General features: G+C 37.1%; 1 protein-coding gene across 4 annotated transcripts in view; it reads left to right on the forward strand.

Moving 5' to 3' along the window:
• POT1 (protection of telomeres 1) overlaps window positions 1-21,939 on the forward strand; it is a 629,477-nt gene that overhangs the window by 61,730 nt on the left and 545,808 nt on the right. The window contains exons 1-4 of one of the 4 annotated variants that reach the window (XM_083820262.1): window positions 3,646-3,802; window positions 11,999-12,132; window positions 16,372-16,444; window positions 17,907-17,992. In XM_083820262.1, coding sequence (XP_083676388.1) covers window positions 12,010-12,132; window positions 16,372-16,444; window positions 17,907-17,992 — 282 coding nt within the window. In that variant the 5' untranslated portion in view covers window positions 3,646-3,802; window positions 11,999-12,009. Of the gene's footprint in view, window positions 1-3,645; window positions 3,803-7,539; window positions 11,208-11,998; window positions 12,133-16,371; window positions 16,445-17,906; window positions 17,993-21,939 lie in introns of those variants that run through there. The other 3 variants (XR_014578164.1, XM_083820261.1, XM_083820263.1) reach the window with 3 other exon arrangements.

Below are 21,939 nucleotides of genomic sequence, written 5' to 3' on the forward strand. Positions count from 1 at the left end.
GAGTCTCTTCACCCAGTGCTTCATCAGTGAGTTATTTGAAGCTGGCTTCTTCTGCCCAGGGAGTTAGTCATGATTTCGCACTGTGAGACAGCTGCTGAAATGCCAGCAGTAATCTCTGAAAGTGTTTCATTGCTATCTAATGACATATCAATCCCTACCCTATAGCATTTGGTTTAATAAAAGCGATTATCTTTTCTCTGCAAATCTTATTTCTTAAATTACCATAACGTAACCATTAAATACCCATTATATATATGTTGTTTTTTATTATTATTATTATTTCCACATAAACTACAATAAAAGTGAGCTTAAATTACACAGAACAGTAGTATAATACAAATAATGAAGAATTACTTATTTTAATACTTCTCATATACTTATTTCAAAACACTCTCTAATTCTGGACTTTGCATTTCAGGCTTGCCAGCAGTGATAATAAAAACTCATGGATCTGACTGGCCTTTAGACAAGGAAAATCATTAAAACACAGCACTTTGTAATGAGAATCATGATTCCTTATTGATTCATTGCACATGAACAATGTTTATAAAGATGCGATTAGTCAAAATGCTTTCTTGGAAATCACTAGAAATTATTAAATACTTATACAGTCATCAGCTTAGTCATTCTAATAAATCTGAATTTTTAACCTCTATTAGCCTATCAACTCTAACTTTTAACATATAATTTCAGATGTACTACAAATGATCTGTGGCCCGTAACTTTCACAATTTGGCTTATGTCCATAAAAATCTACTACAAAATCAAGTGCTGCCGTCAAAAGCAAGAGTTAAAGGAGCAGAAATGGGCTCCATTTAGCTCTGGAAGCATATAGAAACAGTTTTGATTATTCTGCTCTTTTACAGTAGCTCTCAAATGAGATGAAAGCTGATCCTTTTTGAGAGCTGCATTATTTATAATCTGAGTATATACTTCACGTTTAACACTGTATCAGCAGCCTATGAAATGTCTCATGCTCAACTTCAAAAACATACAGAGACCGCTGCTATAATTGAGAGAGCCTGTATTCCTATAGCACAATTCTCCCGCTATTGTATTACAAGACATTGGAACAAAGTAAAGTTGGACAGGTAGCATTTTCAATATTGCTTATGGACTTGACTGTCATTGCAACACGTGTTTAAAAACACATTTGAAAACATTGCCCAGCATTTTCAACTGGCTCCAAAAATTTGAAAAAAAATATATATATATATATAAGCTTGAGGCCAGTTTCCTAAATCCATACTTAGTTTTTCATCTTGTTAATAGAACAGTCTCCAGGATCTTCTGTAACTAGGTATGAATTTAAGGCTTCTACTTCTGAAATGTTTGATTTAATGTCTTGTGCTACACCTCTTTCGGATGCACAGGGTGAAGTTTTGATCTTGCTGAATTGAATGGAAAGTTTTCATTATTTTCGGTTGGATTAGCATTTCAGTTGTTTTGGGGGCTTTCAAGAATTCCTGAACTTGTTATGAGCATGGGCACCAGTTACCTGTAGACTCTTAGCAATCCCACCTTTCAATACACAAGATCAAGAATGATACGGCTGCCATGCCATTTATGAATTTTCATTTAGTAGTGAAAGCTTTGAACATGATTTACTCAAAGTCACACCATGAACAGAATTCTTACTTTACTTTTTCCTCTGCAGAGGTATTATTTGCTACTGTGATACATATAAATTGCAGAACATTTCATGATTACTTCAAGTAACACAAGAACATACTGCATATACTTACTAGAACATTAAAAATCACATTCTGATTTAATGTAATTAAATATAGTGTTCATCTAGCTTCTCATATTGACTGTAATATTCTACTGCAGAAACTGGGTAATTTCTTGAAGACAAATGAATAACTGAAGAGTAAGATGCTTATCACTGACAAAACAGTATTAGAAATCAGATTTCAGGATAACCCTATGACAGACCCAGAAACTATTTTGTTGACACATACTGTCGGGATCTAACTTATTTCATCAAAACTGTGGTTACGTACAGCTTCTCCTTCATTTTTCTCCTTTGATTGTGTGCAGGACAGCACACACAAAACTCAGATTCCTCAGGTTTGAGGTGACTTTGTTAAAAAAGGTAATAGCAAATGTAGAAAAGGTAGCTAGGAACAGAAGCAGTAAAAGATGAAAGAATTAAAAGAAGATAAATAATGATTTAAATTACTCAGGAATTCAACTCAATGCTTTCAAATGATTTTAGTTTATCTGTAATATATACACTTTCCACTCTTTCACTTCACAATGATTGTAATTGCTAAGCAGATCTTTTACAGACATGAAAACAGAAACACAACAGCAATGAGAAGCACAACAGCAGGTTAAAACAGAATTCCCTCACTTTGCATTTTCAGTTTCCAGATGCTTTTTGTCTCACCAATAAGGAGCTTTAAAAATGTTCTATTCTTGATTGTATCTTTCAGTGTTTTAGCAAGTTTTTTTGCTAATGCATTTTTAATTATGATCAAAAGTGTTGTTTTGAATATGTAAATTTCAGAATAGAGGTCATAAAGCATAAAGTATTCCACCAGAAATGCTTGCTCGACAGAACTTAATAGTCTAAAGAACAGAGTTGATTTCTCCAAAACTTTTGATAGAAACAAGAGACTTGAGCAAGTGACTCTGATCTCAGCCTATCAACTCTGCTGTGACAGGCTTTTCAGATGCCCAGATCGTTCATCCTCCAGGCAATCAGTCATGTTTAAATTCCCAGCTCCACCTTAGCTCTGACTGCTTTCCACACTGTTTGCAAGATAACAGTTTAGCTCACCAGACAAAGAGATGGAGAACCTATTTTGTTTACTTTGCACCAAAATGCATATAAAAAGTTGGAGTTTTTGGCTGTCCGTACGTGAACTGGGACATAAAAAGTTATTATGGAAATTCTTCATCCAGTCAGCTCCAATTTGCCATACACAGTCACCAGAAAGTGTTTTCATTTTAGAAGTAACTGGATAAAATCAGAGGACTATAAATAGCCAGGAAAGACTTAGCACCATTGAGCACACTATTTGCTATTTTTTTCCACATAGTAAAAATAATCAATGAAAATAATCAATCCTGTAATGGCAAGGTCCAAATAGTATTTTTGCTTATAACCAAGCGCGTTACATTAACGTCCAGTGGAAGGTATAGGATTAAAATTTATGGAGAACAGTGATGACCAAAGGGAAAAAAAAAATGTTTCAGAACAGGTTGTCAGCAATGAGTATTAAACATAAATGGTAGTGATTCCCCCTGCAGAGATTCTTGAATATGGAGGGATTTAAGTTCCAATTTTTGAAACATCTTGTAAAGTGTAACTATAATACTTCAGGTGGCTTGACTAAAAACGGATCCAAAAGGGAAAGGGTGAGGATGCTGTGGAGGAAAAGATTCAAACGTAGGGAAAGGATAAAATGTTTTATTGTGGGACTTCCTGAATCACTACATGAGGAGAAACAACCGAAGGACAGCAGCGGAGCCACACAGCACTGCCCTCCCCGGCGAGGAAGCGGAGGGAAGGGAGCCAAGGCCACCTCTCCCTCACCATGGAGAAAGCTCAAATCCCCCCGCCAGCCTTCCCGCCCTGCCCGCCCCCTCGCGGGCACCAGCTGAGGGCAATGCCTTCACTCCTCCACACAGCGCATACTCGCACCGCCGCTCAGCGCTACCAGTGCGCACGCGCGATACTCTACGCACGCGCTCAGTGCGAGCAGGCGAGAAAGCCGGGCGGAAGTGTTTGCGGCGGGCCGGGCGGAAGTGGTGTTGGCGGCGGAAGGTGCCGCGCCGCGCCGGCGGGCAGGTACCAGTGGGGCGCGGAGCGGGGCTCCGCGGGAGCAGGGGGAGGGCGGCGGGCGGCGCCAGGAGGGCATCGCGGGGGCTCCGCTGCCCGGTGCGGCACCGGCCGTTACCGTGCGCAGCTTACCCCCCCGACATACCCGCTCCCCGTCTCTGCTGCGGAAATTCAGCCCCCGCTTTGACAAACCCGGTGCTTTAGGGCTTAACAGTGTATATATATATATATATATACACATATACTGTGTATGCGTACTATGTATATATATATATATAGTATTATATATATGTTTTATATATAATAAATATATTCTCTTTTATCTTCTCCTAGTACTACTTAAACTACTTAAGCACTGAGTGCACAGAAAACAAAGTTTTAGTTCCTAACGCATCTAATCTAATACTAAGCTCTTGCTTTTAAACATCTCGGCTTCTTGCACTTGCTGGATCGCCTCTGAAATAATTACGGGTCACATCGGGAATGGACCTGCTGCCCTGTTTTCTTGAGGTCTGTTCATATTGCAGCGAGTGGCTGCTTTCTAGAGCTGCAGTGTTTTTTAGGTAAAACGTAGGCAGCGTAAGAATCCGTTCTCCTCAGGTCACATTTGTTTGTTGCTATTTTTAAACAATCTGATTGGTACTTTATAATCTGATGTGAATAAAGTAAAGGAGTTAATATTTATTTATTTTTAAGAACTCTAGTTGTATGCTAGTGATGGCAAACACCAGCTCTGTTAGAGTAAAAATGACCTAGGACTTACTGCCAGAGACTTGCACCTGAGAACCTGTACCAGCATCAAGCTGAAGTCTGATGGCCAAGGGGATAAAGTGTGTCACAGTTCTGACTTTTTCCTTTTGTTTTAGTTAGTTGTTATATTTTTTCCCTCAAGAAACTGTCAGTGACATTACAAGTTACTAGACTGTGTTAAAAAATGTCCAAGCTACATATTTTCATCTTCCTGAGTGTTTATAGTGGCATTTTAACTGTCCACATCAATTAGATCCTGGTGTTCATGGTTGTTCCTTCATTCTTTAAGACATTTTGGGGAGATTTCCTCCCCAGATCGGCACAACCATGTGTTTATTCTCTGATTTGGAGAATGACTTTCAGTACCTCACTGCAAGTAGCATATGCTTTAATAAATAATAAATCTCCTCATGCCTTTGCTGCAGCTTCCTTATCCCAAAACATTAATTCTCTTTATGGCGTTTTCATATGTCAGTGAAATATTTCCTGGTTATAGAGAAAGAAATAATCTTTCTAAGTTACGTCTTGCTTCTTGGGATTTCTTTTTTTTCTCCTCCAGAGCTAATCTCTTACTAGTTCTGGAAGAAAAATTGTGTACTTGAGGAGGGTACATAGGAACAATCCGTAAGTTTTAGAGATAGCCGAAGTTAGGAGCCAGTAGTGCATATGTTTGGCTTGAACAAAGGTTAAATATTAGGTGTATCTGTGTAATCCAGGAAAAAAAGTAATTGCGTACTATCCAGTGAACTGGATTGATGTACTATTATGTATGGTAAAACAGATCCAGCTTCAGTTTCCTCCCTCAGGAAGTTAATTCTGGAGTCAAGATGGAGAATATTAATGTATTTAATTTTCAGTCTTGGTCTTTTCAGGATTAATGGCAATTGAATTCTTCAGACTTGCGGTGTTTAGAGTGTAGTTGTATTGTCTCTGGTATGTCATTTCTGAATTTTGTACAGGAGGTACTTGAAAGTACGCTAAGTAAGTTTGCGGGTGACACTAAATTGCGAGGAGCTGTTGACTCCAAAGTTGAAGCTGAGCCAGCAGTGTGCCCTGGCAGCCAGGAGGGCCAACCATGCCCTGGGGTGCATCAGGCCCAGCACTGCCAGGCGGGCGAGGGAAGGGATTGTCCTGCTCTGCTCTGCGCTGGGCGGCCTCACCTCTAGTGCTGTGTGCAGTTCTGGGAGACACAATATAAGAAGAACATAAAACTATTAGAGATTGTGCAAAGGAGGACTACAAAGATTTTGAAGGGTCTAGAGGGGAAGACATATGAGGAGCGGCTGAGGTCCCTTGGCTTGTTCAGCCCAGAGCAGAGCAGGCTGAGGGGAGGCCTCATGGCGGCCTGCAGCTCCCTCACGAGGGGAGCGGAGGGGCAGGCGCTGAGCTCTGCTCTCTGGGGACAGCGACAGGACCCGAGGGAACGGCATGGAGCTGGGACAGGGGAGGGTCAGGCTGGGTGTTAGGGAAAGGTTCTGCACCCAGAGGGTGGCTGGGCACTGGGACAGGCTCCCCAAGGCAGTGGTCACACCACCAAGCCAACTGGAGCTCAAGAAGTGTTTGGACGGTGCTCTCAGACACAGGGTCTGATTTTTGGGTGGTCCTGTGTGGAGCCAGGAGTTGAACTCGATGATTCTTGTGGGTCCCTTCCAGCTCAGGATATTTATGGTTTATGACTTTACAGTATGAATAAAAAGTGATAAAGTTTGTTTTACATCTTATTATTTATAATTTAGGATCCTATTAGGGGCTTAGTTTTTCTGTTTAAGTATGTGTTTTGAATCCCCCTTTGAAGGGAATAACAGAATTGTGATATTTCAGAGAACTAGACATGAAAGACAAATATGTTGGACCCATTCAGCAAATAAATGCAATGGGGAAAAGTCTTGCTTTGTGGTCTCTTTGCCTCCTCTTGCAGGAAATGCTTGTTTCTCTTGATCTGGGGTAAAGAAATAGGACGTTAACTGTGACTGTCTTTATTTCCTTTACATTACTTGTTCCTTGTATTTACTTAGAGATATGAGGTCAGTGGGTCATCATTCCATTACTGGTGAACTATGTTATTTCTGACTTGCTATCATCTGTGAAAATTCAGTTGATCTTCATTGAATCCGAGGGATTCTCCTTGCTCAAAAAGAATTGTACAAAAGAATTCAGCAACTTGTATATCCAGAATGTACGTGGAGTGATTCCTGCTTGTAACAGGAGGTTGACGTGACCTGTCTGTCACTGCTAATAAGATGTTTTGCAGTGGTAGAATGTTCCCTGGGGCTTTTGACTATTAAGGCATGTTGGTACCTTTAATTTAACGTTGACAGCGTATGAGAACATTTTTGTGTACTGAGCTTGTGACCTACAGCTTTTTGTGCTGAAAACTTGTAGAAACTTTCTACCCCTTTATTATGATAATTACAGTCCAAAATTTGCTGTTTCATGTTGCTTAAAGAGGTGTGGAAGAAGGGGAGAAATGGTGATGAATTATCTTGATTGTAAGAACAAATTTGCCTTTCGTATGTGCCTTTCTTAGAAAAAACATTTCTTACTTTTCTGTTGTTCCTGTGTCTCACTCATGTTGTGCTGGCGTTCAGGTCAGCAGTTTTGTATTGTTTGTGGTTGTATGGTGTTAACTACAGTTGCAGCTGCAGCTTGTGATGTTTTAATGATTTTCAATGTGCATTAAGGGATGATACAGCTAATCTGAGAGTTTCAGTTCTGGTTTGAGTTTTCCAAATACAAATTAAAGATATTTTTTTTCTTTTTTAATTTTAAGCTTGTTTCTGGGGTGTGCTGCAACTAAAAGGAAAAGCTAATTATTTTGATTTCTGTCTGAACCTATGAAAAGACTGAACCTGACAGCTTTTGTTGTACACCAGACAATTTCTTAGCTCCCTAATTCACGTCTTAGATCTTTACAGTCTTAGGCTGCAAGTGAGAGGAATGAGTTAGTTTTCTTGATATTAGTATTAATAGTATTAAAATATAGGAATTTCTTTCTCTTCTTTCTGGACCTCGAGGTAGAGGCATGCTGTGATTGCAGTATTTTGGTGGAATATGTCCTCATTCCAGAAGAACAAATTTCTAGAATAACTGTCTGTTTTTGTTGAAGAGTAACCTTTGTTCAAAGCTGCTTCTACTAGGCAATTGTTTTATGGTGTACCACGTTATTTTTTTTATGCTTTTGGAATGCATGTTAATATTCCCTAGATGATTAAGATGGAACTAGTGGGTTGTAGTAGTGGAGTAGTCTGCTCTCCTGTCACAAATGTAAAGTCTAGAAAATTAGTAGGTAGAAAATTAATTATAGGGCAGAGCAGCACATGCATGTTGAGCCCATAGCTATCCTCAGTTACTTTTCAGTTGCTTAAAAAAGTGATAGTTACCACTTTTTCTGGGTTTGCATGCAAGATGTAACCTTTTGAATAGTTCTTTGAATATTAAAATTATTAAGCTTTTTGGTCGCTTTATCTCTGTATTTTTGTCACTTTTAGCTATTGGAAGGCAATAGGTGTTTTTAGTTCACTGCCTACTTTCCTCTTTGTGTGCGTTTTGCAGCCATCCTGTTTTTCTGCTGTTCAAAGAGTGTCCCGTGATGCTGTCTACCTTTCTTACATCCTCCTCGCCCCCTTCCTTATGAGTAGCTCTGCTTATGCCACTTAGAGAATTCTTGAGCAGCAGATTCAAATTTGAGTGATTCTTGTCGATGTTATGCAGACAGCCCTTTGAGAGCAATAGAGATACTCAACAGACTTATTTTCACTTAGCTGATATTCACAATAGCTCTGAATGCCAAGGACAGCACTAAAGATATTTGCACCTAGATTTGGGAAGCCAGGGCTTGCATCGCTTCTGTGTTGAAAACTTGCTTTTGTAGCTCTTGGAGCTGCAGTGTGTGTGTACATATACACCCACGTCTTTGTGTTTTAATTGCAGAGAACAAAAATCTGGGAACTTCAGTGTTTAGCAGATAAAATACGTGACCTTATTTTTATATGTATAGAAACTTAAGGTCTGGGAAAAAACAACAACTTGTTTTCTATTTGTATGTTATTTACATGAATTACCTAATTGTGGGAGTATATGTTAAGAAAGTAGTGTAAATAATATGGGCATGTCCCACTGCATCAGCTTGTATACGTCTCTTTTTCGGAAATTTTCCTTCATAGTACTGAAGACGTGCAGAATATTCATCCCATTGAAATAAATGGTGAAGACTTTTTTTTTTTAAATGAAAGTAAGGGGGCTGTAGAATTTGAGGGTAGAGAGAGTTGCGTTTTTAAACCTGAATACCTTTCTTTATTTTGACTTAACAGTGGTCCTTGTATTGTAACAAAACATGTCTTGCTTTTATATGTCTCTTGGAAAACAACAACAGGGAAACATCTATGTAATTGCTCAAGTACTGTAACAGAGAGAAATTTAAGAAGTGTTAATTCATTATGTTGTACGTCTCCCTAGCTCATTCTGATGTTGCTTGATGAAGAGCAACATTGCTGATTAACTTTGAAGTTGACTGTTTCTAGATGAAATAGATCGGCCTCTCAGGCTGCTAGAACGTAGTGTGAAGTAGATACTTTTGACTGAAAAGCTTCATAAGAGTTTTAGTTGCCGTTTTCACTAGAGGCTTAAAATCCTAGTCAGGTAATGACAACGTTCTCTTGGTTCGTGTTTGAAAACATACAGATAAAGGCATCGGAGGTGTTGCACAGGACTTGTAAACCCTTGTAGCTCCATAGTTAAAGCAGTCTACAGAGAGGGCAGCACGTGCGCCTCTTTGCACCTGGGTTTTTCCCCTCCTTTGGCTCAAGTAGGAACTGAAACCTGAATCTGGTGCTGTACCTGGTGGCCTTGTAATGAGCCTCTGTTGTCATCTTCTGAATGATACAAAGCCTCCTTGTTTCGTGGGCACTGGGGAGGAAGCTACAGAGAAAGAAGTTGCGAAGTAGGGGAATATATATTGTGAGCGAGTGAGATGCACGGCACTGTGGCCTTGTTACTCTCCTGTTACTGAGTCTCCTGATTTCAAGTGGATGCTTAGTTGTCTGAAGTAGATGTGGGACTGGTTTTCAAAGTCTAAGCTACGGATTTAAATTAGACACTCAAGTCAGACACTAGTGTTTTCCCCATGAGATACCATAGTTTTCAGACTCTCTGCGATGTATTTTGCTTTTAAATGCATACTTGGTTTCCTAGATGCAATAGGAAACCAGAAGAAGCCAGAGGCTGTTTTGTTATTACTGCTTTCTTAAATGTTAAGAAAAAAGCCGATGTTGCTACTGAAGGGTTAACTACTGTTCACAAATTGTCTATTAGACAAGAATAGGCTGCTGGAGAGTTTCCTCAGGAAGGAGAAAGAATGGAGCCGTTCAGTACCAGAGAAAACAGTCAGTAAGTGGAATCAGATAGCTTTGGGTACTGGAGTGACAGTGAGGTGAAGAACCTGTTTTTTTTGTTTGTTTGTTTATTTTAAAGAATATCTGTAATATTTCTGGGTGTTTGCTCCTGTATTCATTGGCTTATGTTTATAACTTACTGTCTACTGGTCTTTCCCCTCAGGAAATGTTAGGAATTGTTTGGGCAATGGCATCCCATTTCCATTTAATTTTAAGGGAATATGTTGTAAGAATTCAGTCTGCTTAGCATTGAATAAGCGCTTCTGAACTGAAAGGATAACATATTTTAAGCTTTTAGTTAGTAGCACACCAAGTTTTGTGTTCCTTCCAAAGCAGGAAATACTTCTTTTGTGTTATTCACTGTCATATAAAGATTGCTAAAACTGTCTGAAATAAGGATTATGGCTATAATCTTGCCAAATGGGTTTTTTAGAAAACAGAAAGTATTCTCGCGTAGTTTATTAAAACTTACTGAAAATTGAAGATTGAAAGTGCCGTGACTTTTCTGCAGATAACACTTTAAACAGGAAATTTACAACAGGAAAAAAACAACAACTACAACAAAACCAACAAATAACCTAAGTCAAAAAGAATGAGATGACCACGTAATGAGAAAACATAGCAAAAACTACTTATTGCTATATCATTTTTGTATCTTTTTGTATGTGTAACTTTGCTACAATAGACTCTTCTCCCTCTCTCCCATTCTTATTATCATAATAATAACATCACCAAGAATTTGTATCATCGACTTCAAGCACAGTGAAGACAAACAATGGAAGCTGAAGTCATACGTTTCTTAGCTTTTTTCTTGCGGTGTAGTGTTTAGCATTTGTAGAGGCCCATCTTATTTTCTTACTATTTTTTCTTTAAAAAATGTTCAATGTATCGAGTAAAGTCTACATAAGCATATTATGTTTACCTTAGGTTGAACAGATGCTTCATTTTGAAGCAGTCAAAGCGTCTTGTACAGAATGTAGTGACTGTTTACCTACAACCTGTGCTGAGGAAGGGGTCTCTTTATTATGAAGGTTAATATATGTTGGCCCATATGATAAGCCACATACAAGGCAGAAGTTTTTAATGTAAGATGAGTCTTATTTCAGAAGGTGTGGAGGCTGGCTTACATGACTGCTTTGACTATATTCTTCCCTTAGGAACTGTTATCCCACGTGTTGCTGGTGCCTTCCAAGAGCACCAGGTGTGGTTCTGGACACCTGAGGAGGCTGATACAATTAATGCCACTGATCGTTGCTTCATATGTTGGAATCAGTGTAGGTAACAGCTGTCGAGGCAGCCTATCTGTGATTTGGGCAGCAACATGGATAGGAGTTGTCAGCTCAGGGATCTGTTGCGTGACTACCCTTAACAGCTCCCCATTCTTATAAGGACCTTTTACTCCTTCAGGTAGTCTTGTGTGCTTGCTATGAAGAGCTTGGTAAGCATAACATGCAATGACTTAGCTATTTTCTGATCTTAAATCTTCTGGGATGTTTGTTTTAATTTTAGGAGGGGGTTGAGGGACAAGGAAATCTTGCCAGTTGCACAAACTGCTTTGAAAATCAGTCATGCAAACATAATGCGTCTCCCGTGCATCTTCTTCTCCATATTGCTGATGTACTGTTGCTGATCCAGCTGTAGTTGCACTTCTGCTTTTCACTTGGCAACAACATTCTGCTTTGGTTTTGCCATTCAAAGTCCATCTTTGTTTTCTAATGTGTATTTCTGTACAAAAAGCATTCATACTGTTTATCTTTTACATTCACCAGTTGTTTTTAATCATGTATAAAGTAGTATTTTGTTGCCATTTCCAGCACAATGAAATGTTTTCCAAATAAAAGAGTTACAATGGAGGTCTATCACCAAGCAAATGTTATGTTCTCTCTTCCTGATGTTCATGGTACTGAGAGATGAGGCCAATCCCTCTGAAGATTTTTAGTCTTGTATAATAAAACTCTTGTGTTATGAAATAGATTTTCCCCTTCCGAATAAATTGCATCTTCTAGTAACTCTTAGTTTGAACAAGCTGAGTAGCTTCAGGAGTCTGTTTCTCACTTTTGTTTAGATAAAGCAACCATGCCTGTTCAGCTGCTGAAGATCATTAAAGGAAAATATGAGCCTCCACTTCCAAGCCACTTGCAGAGGGAGGATTTAAAACATTTGCACGCAGGCTTGGATCATACCAACAAATACTTCCAGGTAACTTACTGACAAACAAATTTTGCTTTGAAATAGTTCCTGCTTTATTTATAAGGGATCTACGTATTTTGACTCAGTTTGTGACTTACTGGTGCTGTATGTTTATGTACATCTGTTGCATAGCTATAGGTAATGCAGAATTATGACACTGTTGGATTTAGTTGCATTGTTGCTATTGATTCCATTGGTCTGCATTTCTGCCCCTTCCTCTTACATGAGCAGGTTTAAATTTTGTAAGAGGTTTTCTTATATAAATATATTTCTTTGATATATTTTTCTTTATGTACCCATATAAAAATACTTCAGTATGCAGAAGACTGTGCTGAAAATTAAAGTTTTGAGGGAGGTTATTTATTTTTTTAAATAGTAATAAGCACCACCATCCTGCTAAAGATCAGATTTCTCAGTGATGTATTTTGAAAGTTTTTCTTTCTTGTATGAAGCAATTCAGTAGCCAGTTTTATGAAAAGAGATCTCTGGCAACTATATACATCAAGACGTGATTAATTTTTTTAATCATTATCAATTGCGCATTATATATTCTCCAGTACTCCCAAATATATTTAGGTATATATTCGAAGTACAGTCCCAGTGTGCTAGTATAATGCAGCAATATATTTTTTCATTCCTAAACCACATATACTCTGTAAAATGCAGTGCCGATTCTTGAGGGTTTTCTTTTTTTAACCTGTTTAATTTTTTTGTGTGCATGGTGCTGAAAATCCTGTTTACCATCCTTGGCATTTAAGAAGCTAGAAATCAGCATCATCCCAGGCTTGCTTTCTGACTGTTAAAAATAAAAGCAAATTCTGGAGAAAACCTTAGGTGGCTTGCATCCTTAAAAAATGATGCAAATGTTTTAAAAGTATGAACAGAAGTGACATAATGATTTTCTGCATCCAAAAAGAACATTTTGCTTCCCCACCTGTATATTCCCAGTTCTAGCGTTAGTGCTTATCTGACTCTGCGATGACTCAGTTGAGAGAAATAAACTGGTGGGAAACTATCCATATTACCAGGGTAGTTTTCAGCCGCTCTTCTTCCCTGGACTGGTTCATTCTGGTGTCAAGGAGATGCCAGAAGTAAAGCATAAAGGAGCAAATCTGCCCTTTTTGGAAGTAGACTAGAGTGTGATAGGAGGTGATTTGACGACATAAATGAGGGAGAATGACCCCTTAGGTCTTGTAAATGAACAAATGGAATTATCAATATCCAGTGGTGCTTATAAGCAGGGTTTTTATTCCTCAGGGTGTAGCTTTCTGTCCCCATGCACCTGCAGGGTATGTAGGCTTTTCTGCTTTTAAAGAGCTATTTCTGCAAGCACCCTCTGACACTGAAGAACAGGGATTCTTGTTCACAAAGGAAATGCTGAAGCAGACGGAAGCAGATTCTGAATTAGAAAAGGTTTCTGCTGAAGCAAATGTTTCCAGTAGGAAAGCAGGATGATTATTAACATACTATGATTTAAAGCATACGTGTGGTTTTATAGCTAATTGCTGAAAGAGAAAGTGTACAGAATCTTTCTCAGAATTTTGCCTTATATTAAGAAAACTTCATGCTGCTGCCAATATGGATTAGTGGGTGACTAAAACAGCTTGGCATAAAACCAGTACAACTGGAGAGCTGATAAAGCTTGTGCTAATGCACCATTAAATATGTTGGAGAATCCAGTTCTGCAGACAGAGCTTGAAGGAAATGTTAGACTGCACTGATGTTAGGTTATCTTAGTGGTGGCATGCTGTTATTCCAGTGCTGCCAAAAGTCAGGTCATGCTTTGAGAAAGAAGGAAGGGCAAAGGAGGATTTTATGAAATGTTTTCCTTTTGTTCTTCTGGAATTTTTTTGTTTCTAGCATCCCTCTGAAGAATATAAAGTTTAATTTAAATTTATGTTCCCCATTAAATGTGGGAACACAGCACAATGAAAGTCCATACATCCTTAGTCAGGCTGTACCCTGAATGAACCTGATGTCACCTCCTGTTATTTCATTATCCTTTGGACTTTGGCAGCTGAACCAAACCTGAAAAATGTGCTGTGATATCCCAGAGCACTGTTGCTACTGCCAAATCAGCTCTTGGACCAGACTGAGGAACTAGACTGGCAAGGAGGGAGCCAGATTCACTAGATGAATTGCACAAAGACAGTTTGAGGGTTAGTCTAGTGGTAGATGGAATGGGGAGGCTTTTGGAAGAAGTATGTCTATGGTCTTGGTGTGCAGTGCAGGATTTGTGGGGAAAAAAGTGACTTGGAGCAGGTTTTGCGAAAATTCGGAGCCCAAGAGTTTTAGGTATATTGAGAAACAATGAGTATGAGAAAGAGGATTAGAGAGTAGGTGTTTGGGATACCAAGGAAAGTAGTGGGGCCATGTTAATTCTAGTGAAGATTGGGGTCCCAAAATCTGAGAAATCATTTGAAGGTAGTGGGATGCAGAAGGAAACATGGAAAGTAAAAATGGTCAGAAAGCAGAGTCCCTATCTCATAAATGTAGCGTGTTCTTCAAATTGTATTTGTGTGGATTGAAATTTCTTTAATAAGAAAAAATAGAGGTGAATATAGTGTTCCTGAGGTGACTGCTTTATTACAAAGAATTAATTATAAGAGCAAATCTATAGAATTTGTTTTACTTGTGAATACAGTTCAAGACAAACAGTCTCAAGAAAAAATACATATACTACTTGAGATTTTAAACAAAGTTGTGATTTTTGTGAATGAGTGGAAAATCTGTGTATTCGCTGACAGATCTCAAAACATTATTCTACAGATGCTGATTGTTAAAATATGTATTTGATACTTCAGTCTCAAATAGGAGTTTAACTGCTAAAAAAACGTAGTCATAGATTTTTGACCTTTGTTTTGATCTAAATGAAATATTACTATTGTCTTGGAAGTAATAAATATAGTAAATATTAAATACAATTCAATATAGCTTTTTCTTAGTGCAATAAAATTAAACTATGCTTCAGGTTGGAAAAGGAGGATTTATGGATGTTAAGTAATTCTTTATAAAGCAGTAAAAAGTTCACTTTTATTTGGATTCCTTCTCTGTTAATATGTTGTTGTAGGACTAATTTTGCTCTGAAAAGCATCTACAATAACAATTCAGTGCTCTATATTTTATCCTAATTTGGTTTAAGAGGTGTTTACTAACATTTAAATCAAGTTTTGTAAAGAATGTGTGTGTTATAACATCACAGTGATTTACCTGATTGTCCTCTTAATGTTGCTTTTGTGCATTTATAGATGATTGCCTCTGCTGTGTCTTTATAAGAGCCCTTTTATTTATTTATTTTTACTGTGCTGTTTTATAGTTCTCTTAAATGGTTCATAGACTCAGTTTTCAAATTCCTGTGTTTTTCTTTATTGAACCAATTTCTATGCTTTTATCCCTGAAAATTACAGTTTTTTTACGTGCTTTACTGGGTAGGAACACATTGGACTAACATTTTTGTTAACATTGAAGAAGAAGCTTTACTGATGAGATGCCATGTTTCTGAAAACAGACAAACCAAAATTGTTCCAAGGAGATGTTAACCTATGTAAAATTGCAGCGATTTTGCTTCAGTGTAACTTGGAACTTCATTATAATAATACATTAATATGTATCATACATATAATAAAATATATTTTATGTATTTAGTAGAACCTTTGAATCTTTCAGAGCATACTATTGATGAATTTTTATATTGCTGCAGTTTCCAGGCTTTGTGATGCTGTTTTGTAATCCCAGATGTACATTTTTTTTTATTTCCACAGTTTATTTATCTTCTTGTGTGTCTTTTATCTCTCAACTATATTTTTCTGTATATGTTTATGTTGTAACCTTTTGCCAGTGATTTTTGAGGAATTGCTTCATCTTTTAAGATTTTGATTGCCCGACCCATTTTAGCTACATTTTAGCCTTTGTGGTGTAAGTAGTAAAATGTACCTTCATATCTATTATTTCATTGTGCAGTCTAAGCTTACCATGTAGCCTGTAGCATCTAAGTAGTTTTGACCTATACTATTTCATGCATGGAATTTCCTGTATATCCCAAGAATATTGCTCTTCTTGAGCAAGTTCTATTTATTTTTTATTCTTTTTTAAGAATTCAGATGGTATTTTGCTCTTACTTTAATTCTACCTTTTCTTGTTGTAGCTCATAGAGATTTCAGTTGTTATCAGCGTTTCAGTAACATATAGGTATATAGTCCTAGTTTATATATATATGTGTGTATATATATATTTGTTTTTATTTTTTAGGGAGTTGTTATTCTTTCCTATCCACTAACAAAACTTGGAGATGGGACAGACTTTTTCAAGATTGTTCTTCAAGGTACTCCATTTGCTTTTTTTTTTTCCCTGGACTTCTCACACTTGTTTTTTTGACATAATGCTATTAGACCACTAGTACCTGCTTTGTGTTCAGAAAATGTTTAGACTTGAAATAATGTCTAGAAATGTTCATTCTCTCCACAACTGGATTATTTTAAACTTAACACCAGGTAAACTACCTGTGAGCAACATGGTCTCTGTATTTTTTAGTAGACTTCTTGTTGCAGAATCTTTTAAAATACTGTTCTGGAAATTCATTAGCTATGGGTACAGTTTTAATAGAGTATTTTTAAGCTTCTTATCATACAGAAGGACTAAGAAACATATACGCTTAGTTGCCCAGTATATACTATGTCAGTGCACATTTAATATAGGTCAGTATGTTGGTTAGCAGTAAGACATATGTATTGTATTGTTTTAAACTAAGCGGTTCAGAGAAAGATTTTCAGCTCATTACTCAGGTATTCAAGTATCAATAGACACATTGCTGTGTTGGAAGACTGAAGTTGTTTATCATGTAATAAATGGTAGTTTAAAAAAAATCTCTCCTTCTTAAGTCCAAAGCTTATCTTTCCTTCCTACCAGGAAGTAGAAGGATGTCATTAGTTGAGAGTCCAAATTAATGTTGGACTTCCCCTTTCTTTCACCTTTTTTCTCAGCTCCTTCCTTACACTTGTTAGGGAATCATCACTTGCCCCTTTTGAACCTTCATGATCCTACAAATTCTGTGACTATGGCCAAACTGCAGGCTAGGGCGTGCAGATCCTACCTGGCAGTGCCGCTTGTGATTTGTGTCACCAGAGGTGAATGACGTTGATGGGGCTGGAGGGCTGGCTCCCTGCTGGCTTGAGAGTTCCCAAGGATAGAAGCAAAACTTCATGTGTCGTGTTAATTTCAAATGACTGTACAAGAAGACTGAGAGCTTCTGCATGTTCTCCAGAGCATCAAAAAATAAATTTGCACATCTAAATCATTAGTGTTATTTCTGTAACAATAGCAGCTAGGAAAATCTTCTAAAATAACAACTTGATTTCTGCTTTGGTCCTCCTGGAAGACTACTTACTTGATATGCATGTGTCCTGGAGGATTATCTCTATTTAATCTAGTTCTGTAGTTCTGTGTTAATGCAAAAAAATCAAATGTGACTAGTTAATATTTCCTTTCTAATATTATGCACTGAATTGTTCAAGTGGAAATCTGTGTCATTTCTGCTTAATGTACACGGATGCAGAGTATGTGCCCATATAAAATGGTTATCTATTAAAGAATATTTTGCAGATTTACCTACAGTTAGCACACAAAAACAGTTTAACAGCTATTTTAAATGATTTGCTGCTTGTAAATAAATTGGAATGAAGTGTTAAGCTCTGAAGATGAATTTATTTTGGAAACATCTTCCTGTTACAGTTTTGCTTTGAAGAATTTATGGTAATTGGATTTTTTCTTTTTTTTTTTTTCTCTAGATAACTCGTGTGCAAGGATTGACAGTATCAATATTTTGATATATGGAAAAATGGCAGATGATTGTGCAAAAGTTATACGTAATGGGGTAAAATATATTTATTTTTCTTATTTTAGAGTTTGTTTTCCACAGATGTATGTTGCTTTCTTATTTTCTCTTTGTATAGCTATCACCAAAATTAGAAATAGTCTGTTTAGTCAGTTAAAATCTATAAATACAAACTAGAAAAAAGTATTTGCTTGTGTAAATTCGTTTGGACAATAACATTGAAATAAAGCAGTTCTTCTTGTTTTTCAGTGCTGTTTCCTTTACTTAACAAGTAAAGGATCATGAATGTGGATGATAGAGAAGCTATCCTTTTATGTTCATAAGTTAAAAGTCTATTGTAATTTGAAAAGGTAGACCTTAAAATTAAATTGATTTAAGATAATTACACTAAAAACTTTTTTTTAAATAACTCAAAACTGCTTAGTTTTCTTTATTGTCTGGGTGCTGGCATCTTGCTTCGTTAGAGATGCATCTTGGTTTGATAGCTGCAGTGTAAGGGACGTTGGCAAGTCAGCCTATGAGTTTCAGTGAGAGAGTGCTGCAACTAAAGAGGGAAAAGAAGCTGAAAACAATTACCTCAAGTTAATAATTTTGATTAGATTGCCTGTCAGTTTGCTGACGTTTCAATATTAGCCAGATATCGACTTAAAGTATACAGTACATTATAAACTCATGTGAGTGCTTTATTGTTATATAAATTCACACTGAAAATGGAGAATTATTTAGTGAAGAAAATTGAGTGTTGTTTTCAGGTTTTTAGATATATTTTTATGAGCAAAATTTAAAAGCCTTCTCAAACATGGAAATAGAAATGGCTTAGTTAAAATTCTGTCTAGGCTTTTCAGTTCAGATCATAGAACTGTGATATCCTGAGTTGGAAGGGACCCATGAGGACCATCGAGTCCAACTCCTGGCTTCACACAGGATCACTCAAAAATCAGACCATATGTCTGAGGGCGTTGTCCAAATGCTTCTTGAATGGCATACCTGGTGTTAAGACTGCTTCCCTGGGGAGCTTGTTCCAGTGCCTGACCACCCTCCCAGTGAAGAGCTTTTTTCCTAATATCCAGTCTAGTACACCTGAACTCTGTTAATCTATATGCTGAAAGATAAAACATTCAGATGTTAGGGCCCTACATCAAAATATCATTGAAAGTCCAAATTGCTTTGAATTTATGGGATCTTTTAATTTCAGTTCAGAGAAAAGCCTGCTCTTTTCATGTAATTCTACCTAAGGATAAATAATGATTTTTGCTCGTTTCTCAGCTCTTTTTTTCTTCTTTTTCTTTTCTTATCTTTTTTTTTTTGGAGAAGGAAAGATCGATTTGTATTCCTTTGGAGTGATCTTTCTGTTTTTGGATAGTAGCTTGCACTCTGAATTGTATTGGCTTCAAAGATGCATATGTCAGCTCTGGAGGCACATGGGACTGATGCTGCAAATTTCAAGAACTACACCTATAATTAGAGCTGATGTGTTTATATACTATGTAGTAACCTATAGTATTTTTTTCTATAATTAGATGCTTGTATACTTTCAGACAGTGAAAACTTCTGAAACTTGTTTTTTCCTCTGTGTTAATCTTACTAAATTAATATAGCTTAATAATAATAACGATTCTTTTAGTTGTTTTGCTGTAAATACATATAGTTTAGAGAGAAGGAACTAAGCATTTAGTTATTGCTTAGACGATCCTCAAATGTAGGCGATGTTATACATTGACTACTTTTTCAAATGAATTTGTTTTTCAATGAAAAAAACAAAAGTACCTTACCCAAGAAAAAGTTTAGTATTGCCCTTTTTTTTCAAAAGAGTCTTTTTGAGACTTTTCAAACTTTTGATAAATGAGCTGAAGTCATGAAGGAGGTTTGAAAGTTACAGAACGTGTAAGAGAGACTGACATAGTCTATGAAAAGGCTGGCTCTCAAAAATACCAGTATTATGAATGTTTAGTAAGTAGGTGTGAAATATAGGTGAAATCTTCCCTTGGAAATGAATGATGCTGGCATACATATTTGTCGATCCTTCTTTTTCTCTGTAATTCTGACCTTGTCTTGTTTTCAGTCACATAATATATGAGTTAAAATATTCAAAAATGCTTATTGTATTTTTAATGAATCTCTAAAATTCTTCAGAAGTTTTAATCAACAATGCAATTCCTTGCACTTCAAGGTTTTTTTCTGGCATAATTTACCATGTGGTTTCCATCAGCAGGTAATTGGTCTTGTCATGAACTGAATGGGATAAAGCTTTGTTTTTAAGAAATTGCTGATTCTAAGAAATATTTTCCAGCAAAAGGTGCTTGTTCTGACAGATAGCATGGCAGTGGGTCTTGGGAAGTACATGTTATCTGTACTGTGTAATCTATTTAATAGAAAGTCTGGGGAAGAGCAAAAAAGAAATAAATCTACAGGACATCTTCCTCTGTTTGCGGCTAGTATCTTGCCAGTCACAATAGGTTATATGAAGGAAAAGTCAGGAACACAGTGGTCATGAATGAGAGATTTCACAAATAGAATTCTTTCATATCAATCTAACAGTAAGGAATAAAAATTACCTAGATTCTTTTAGTGGAACCTGTACAGATATTGTGCTATTAATTTGACCTTGAAATTGATGCATGGCCAATTTCAGACTTGTGTGAGTTTGAGGAAACAATACCAAGGGGCTTGGGTAATGTGTGCAGGTCAGAGAGCGTTCAATTCTAAATCAGATTCTGCTGTGAATCAAAGCCTTGTTTTACTGTTTGTCATATGCCATGCAGAAGAGAGAAATGTGCCTTGAATATCAGCAAAATCAGTTCAGTTGGTTTGAGACAGAAAGTCCTACTTTTACAAACCTCAGATATGTATGAAGTAAGAAGTGTCAGTCTTTATACCAGGATGGGAAGTTCTTGAATTAATTTGCTAAATATACAATTTGCAGAATGATTTTAAATATAAAGAACTAATGATTTTTATTGTCCTGATTAAAATACAAATCATGAGCAAAGCCTTGAGTAACAATTAGATCAGTCGCAGAGAGCTGAATAGGAAACCCCAACCTGCAGGCAGCAACCCTTAGAAAGCCAGCACTAAAATCAGTGGTCTTCCCCGATAACCTGAACCTTCACACTGCATACAATCCTAAATTTCAAAATACTGTGCAAGGCTTATGTAAATTTTGTTCATGTTTAGAAACTGCAATTCACAGCCTGTCAGACTTGACCAAGAATTAATGACAAATTTGAGAATACATCTGTTCTTTTTGTCCTTAAAACTAGATTTTGAGGTTAGTGCTGTTTTACTACTTCTTTTGAAATTACAGACCTTTCATAGGTATTTATTGAATGTCGTGTTTTGCATTGCGTGTTATGTAAGAGCTGCCATCACAGGTAATCTCCGTTATTCACAGAAAAGTTTCTATTATCAGCCTGTGTAAACACTTGAGTCTGTGTAAATCTAAAGTTCCTTCTGAGAAAGAAGTACAAGAGAAGTAAAGTCAGCTCTCCAGTCCTGACTCAGCAGCTAAGTTTCCGAATCTGGTGCAGCCTGTAATCTAATAAAATGCTGAAGCAGGAATAATGGATAGCTTTTTATTTGAAGGTTGATTCCACTGTTGAAGGAACACCATGAATAGCATCAGCAGTAGAGAGGGGAAAGATGTGTACTGCACGTATTTTCTGTAAAGTAGCTGAGCTGAAGGTTGTATTTCTATGTTTTTATCTGTATCTGAAAAGAATGAAACAACTTTAATGTATGTTTGCAGAGTGGCATGTTTCGGGTGCAGGGAATATTAAGTCATCTAATTGTTTTGACTCATTTAGTTGGACCTGGTGCTTAGGGACATGGGTTAGTGGGTGACATTGGTAGTAGGGTGATGGTTGGACCAGATGATCTTGGAGGTCTCTTCCAACCTTAATGATTCTATGATTCTCAGCTCTGAGTACACCTTACAGTTAGGTGACTTGCATATTATCTTCTAGTCAAAATACACATTCTGTACCCAT

The sequence above is a fragment of the Anser anser genome, assembly GCF_964211835.1.
Source record: "Anser anser genome assembly, chromosome: 1".
Taxonomy (NCBI): Eukaryota; Metazoa; Chordata; class Aves; order Anseriformes; family Anatidae; genus Anser; species Anser anser.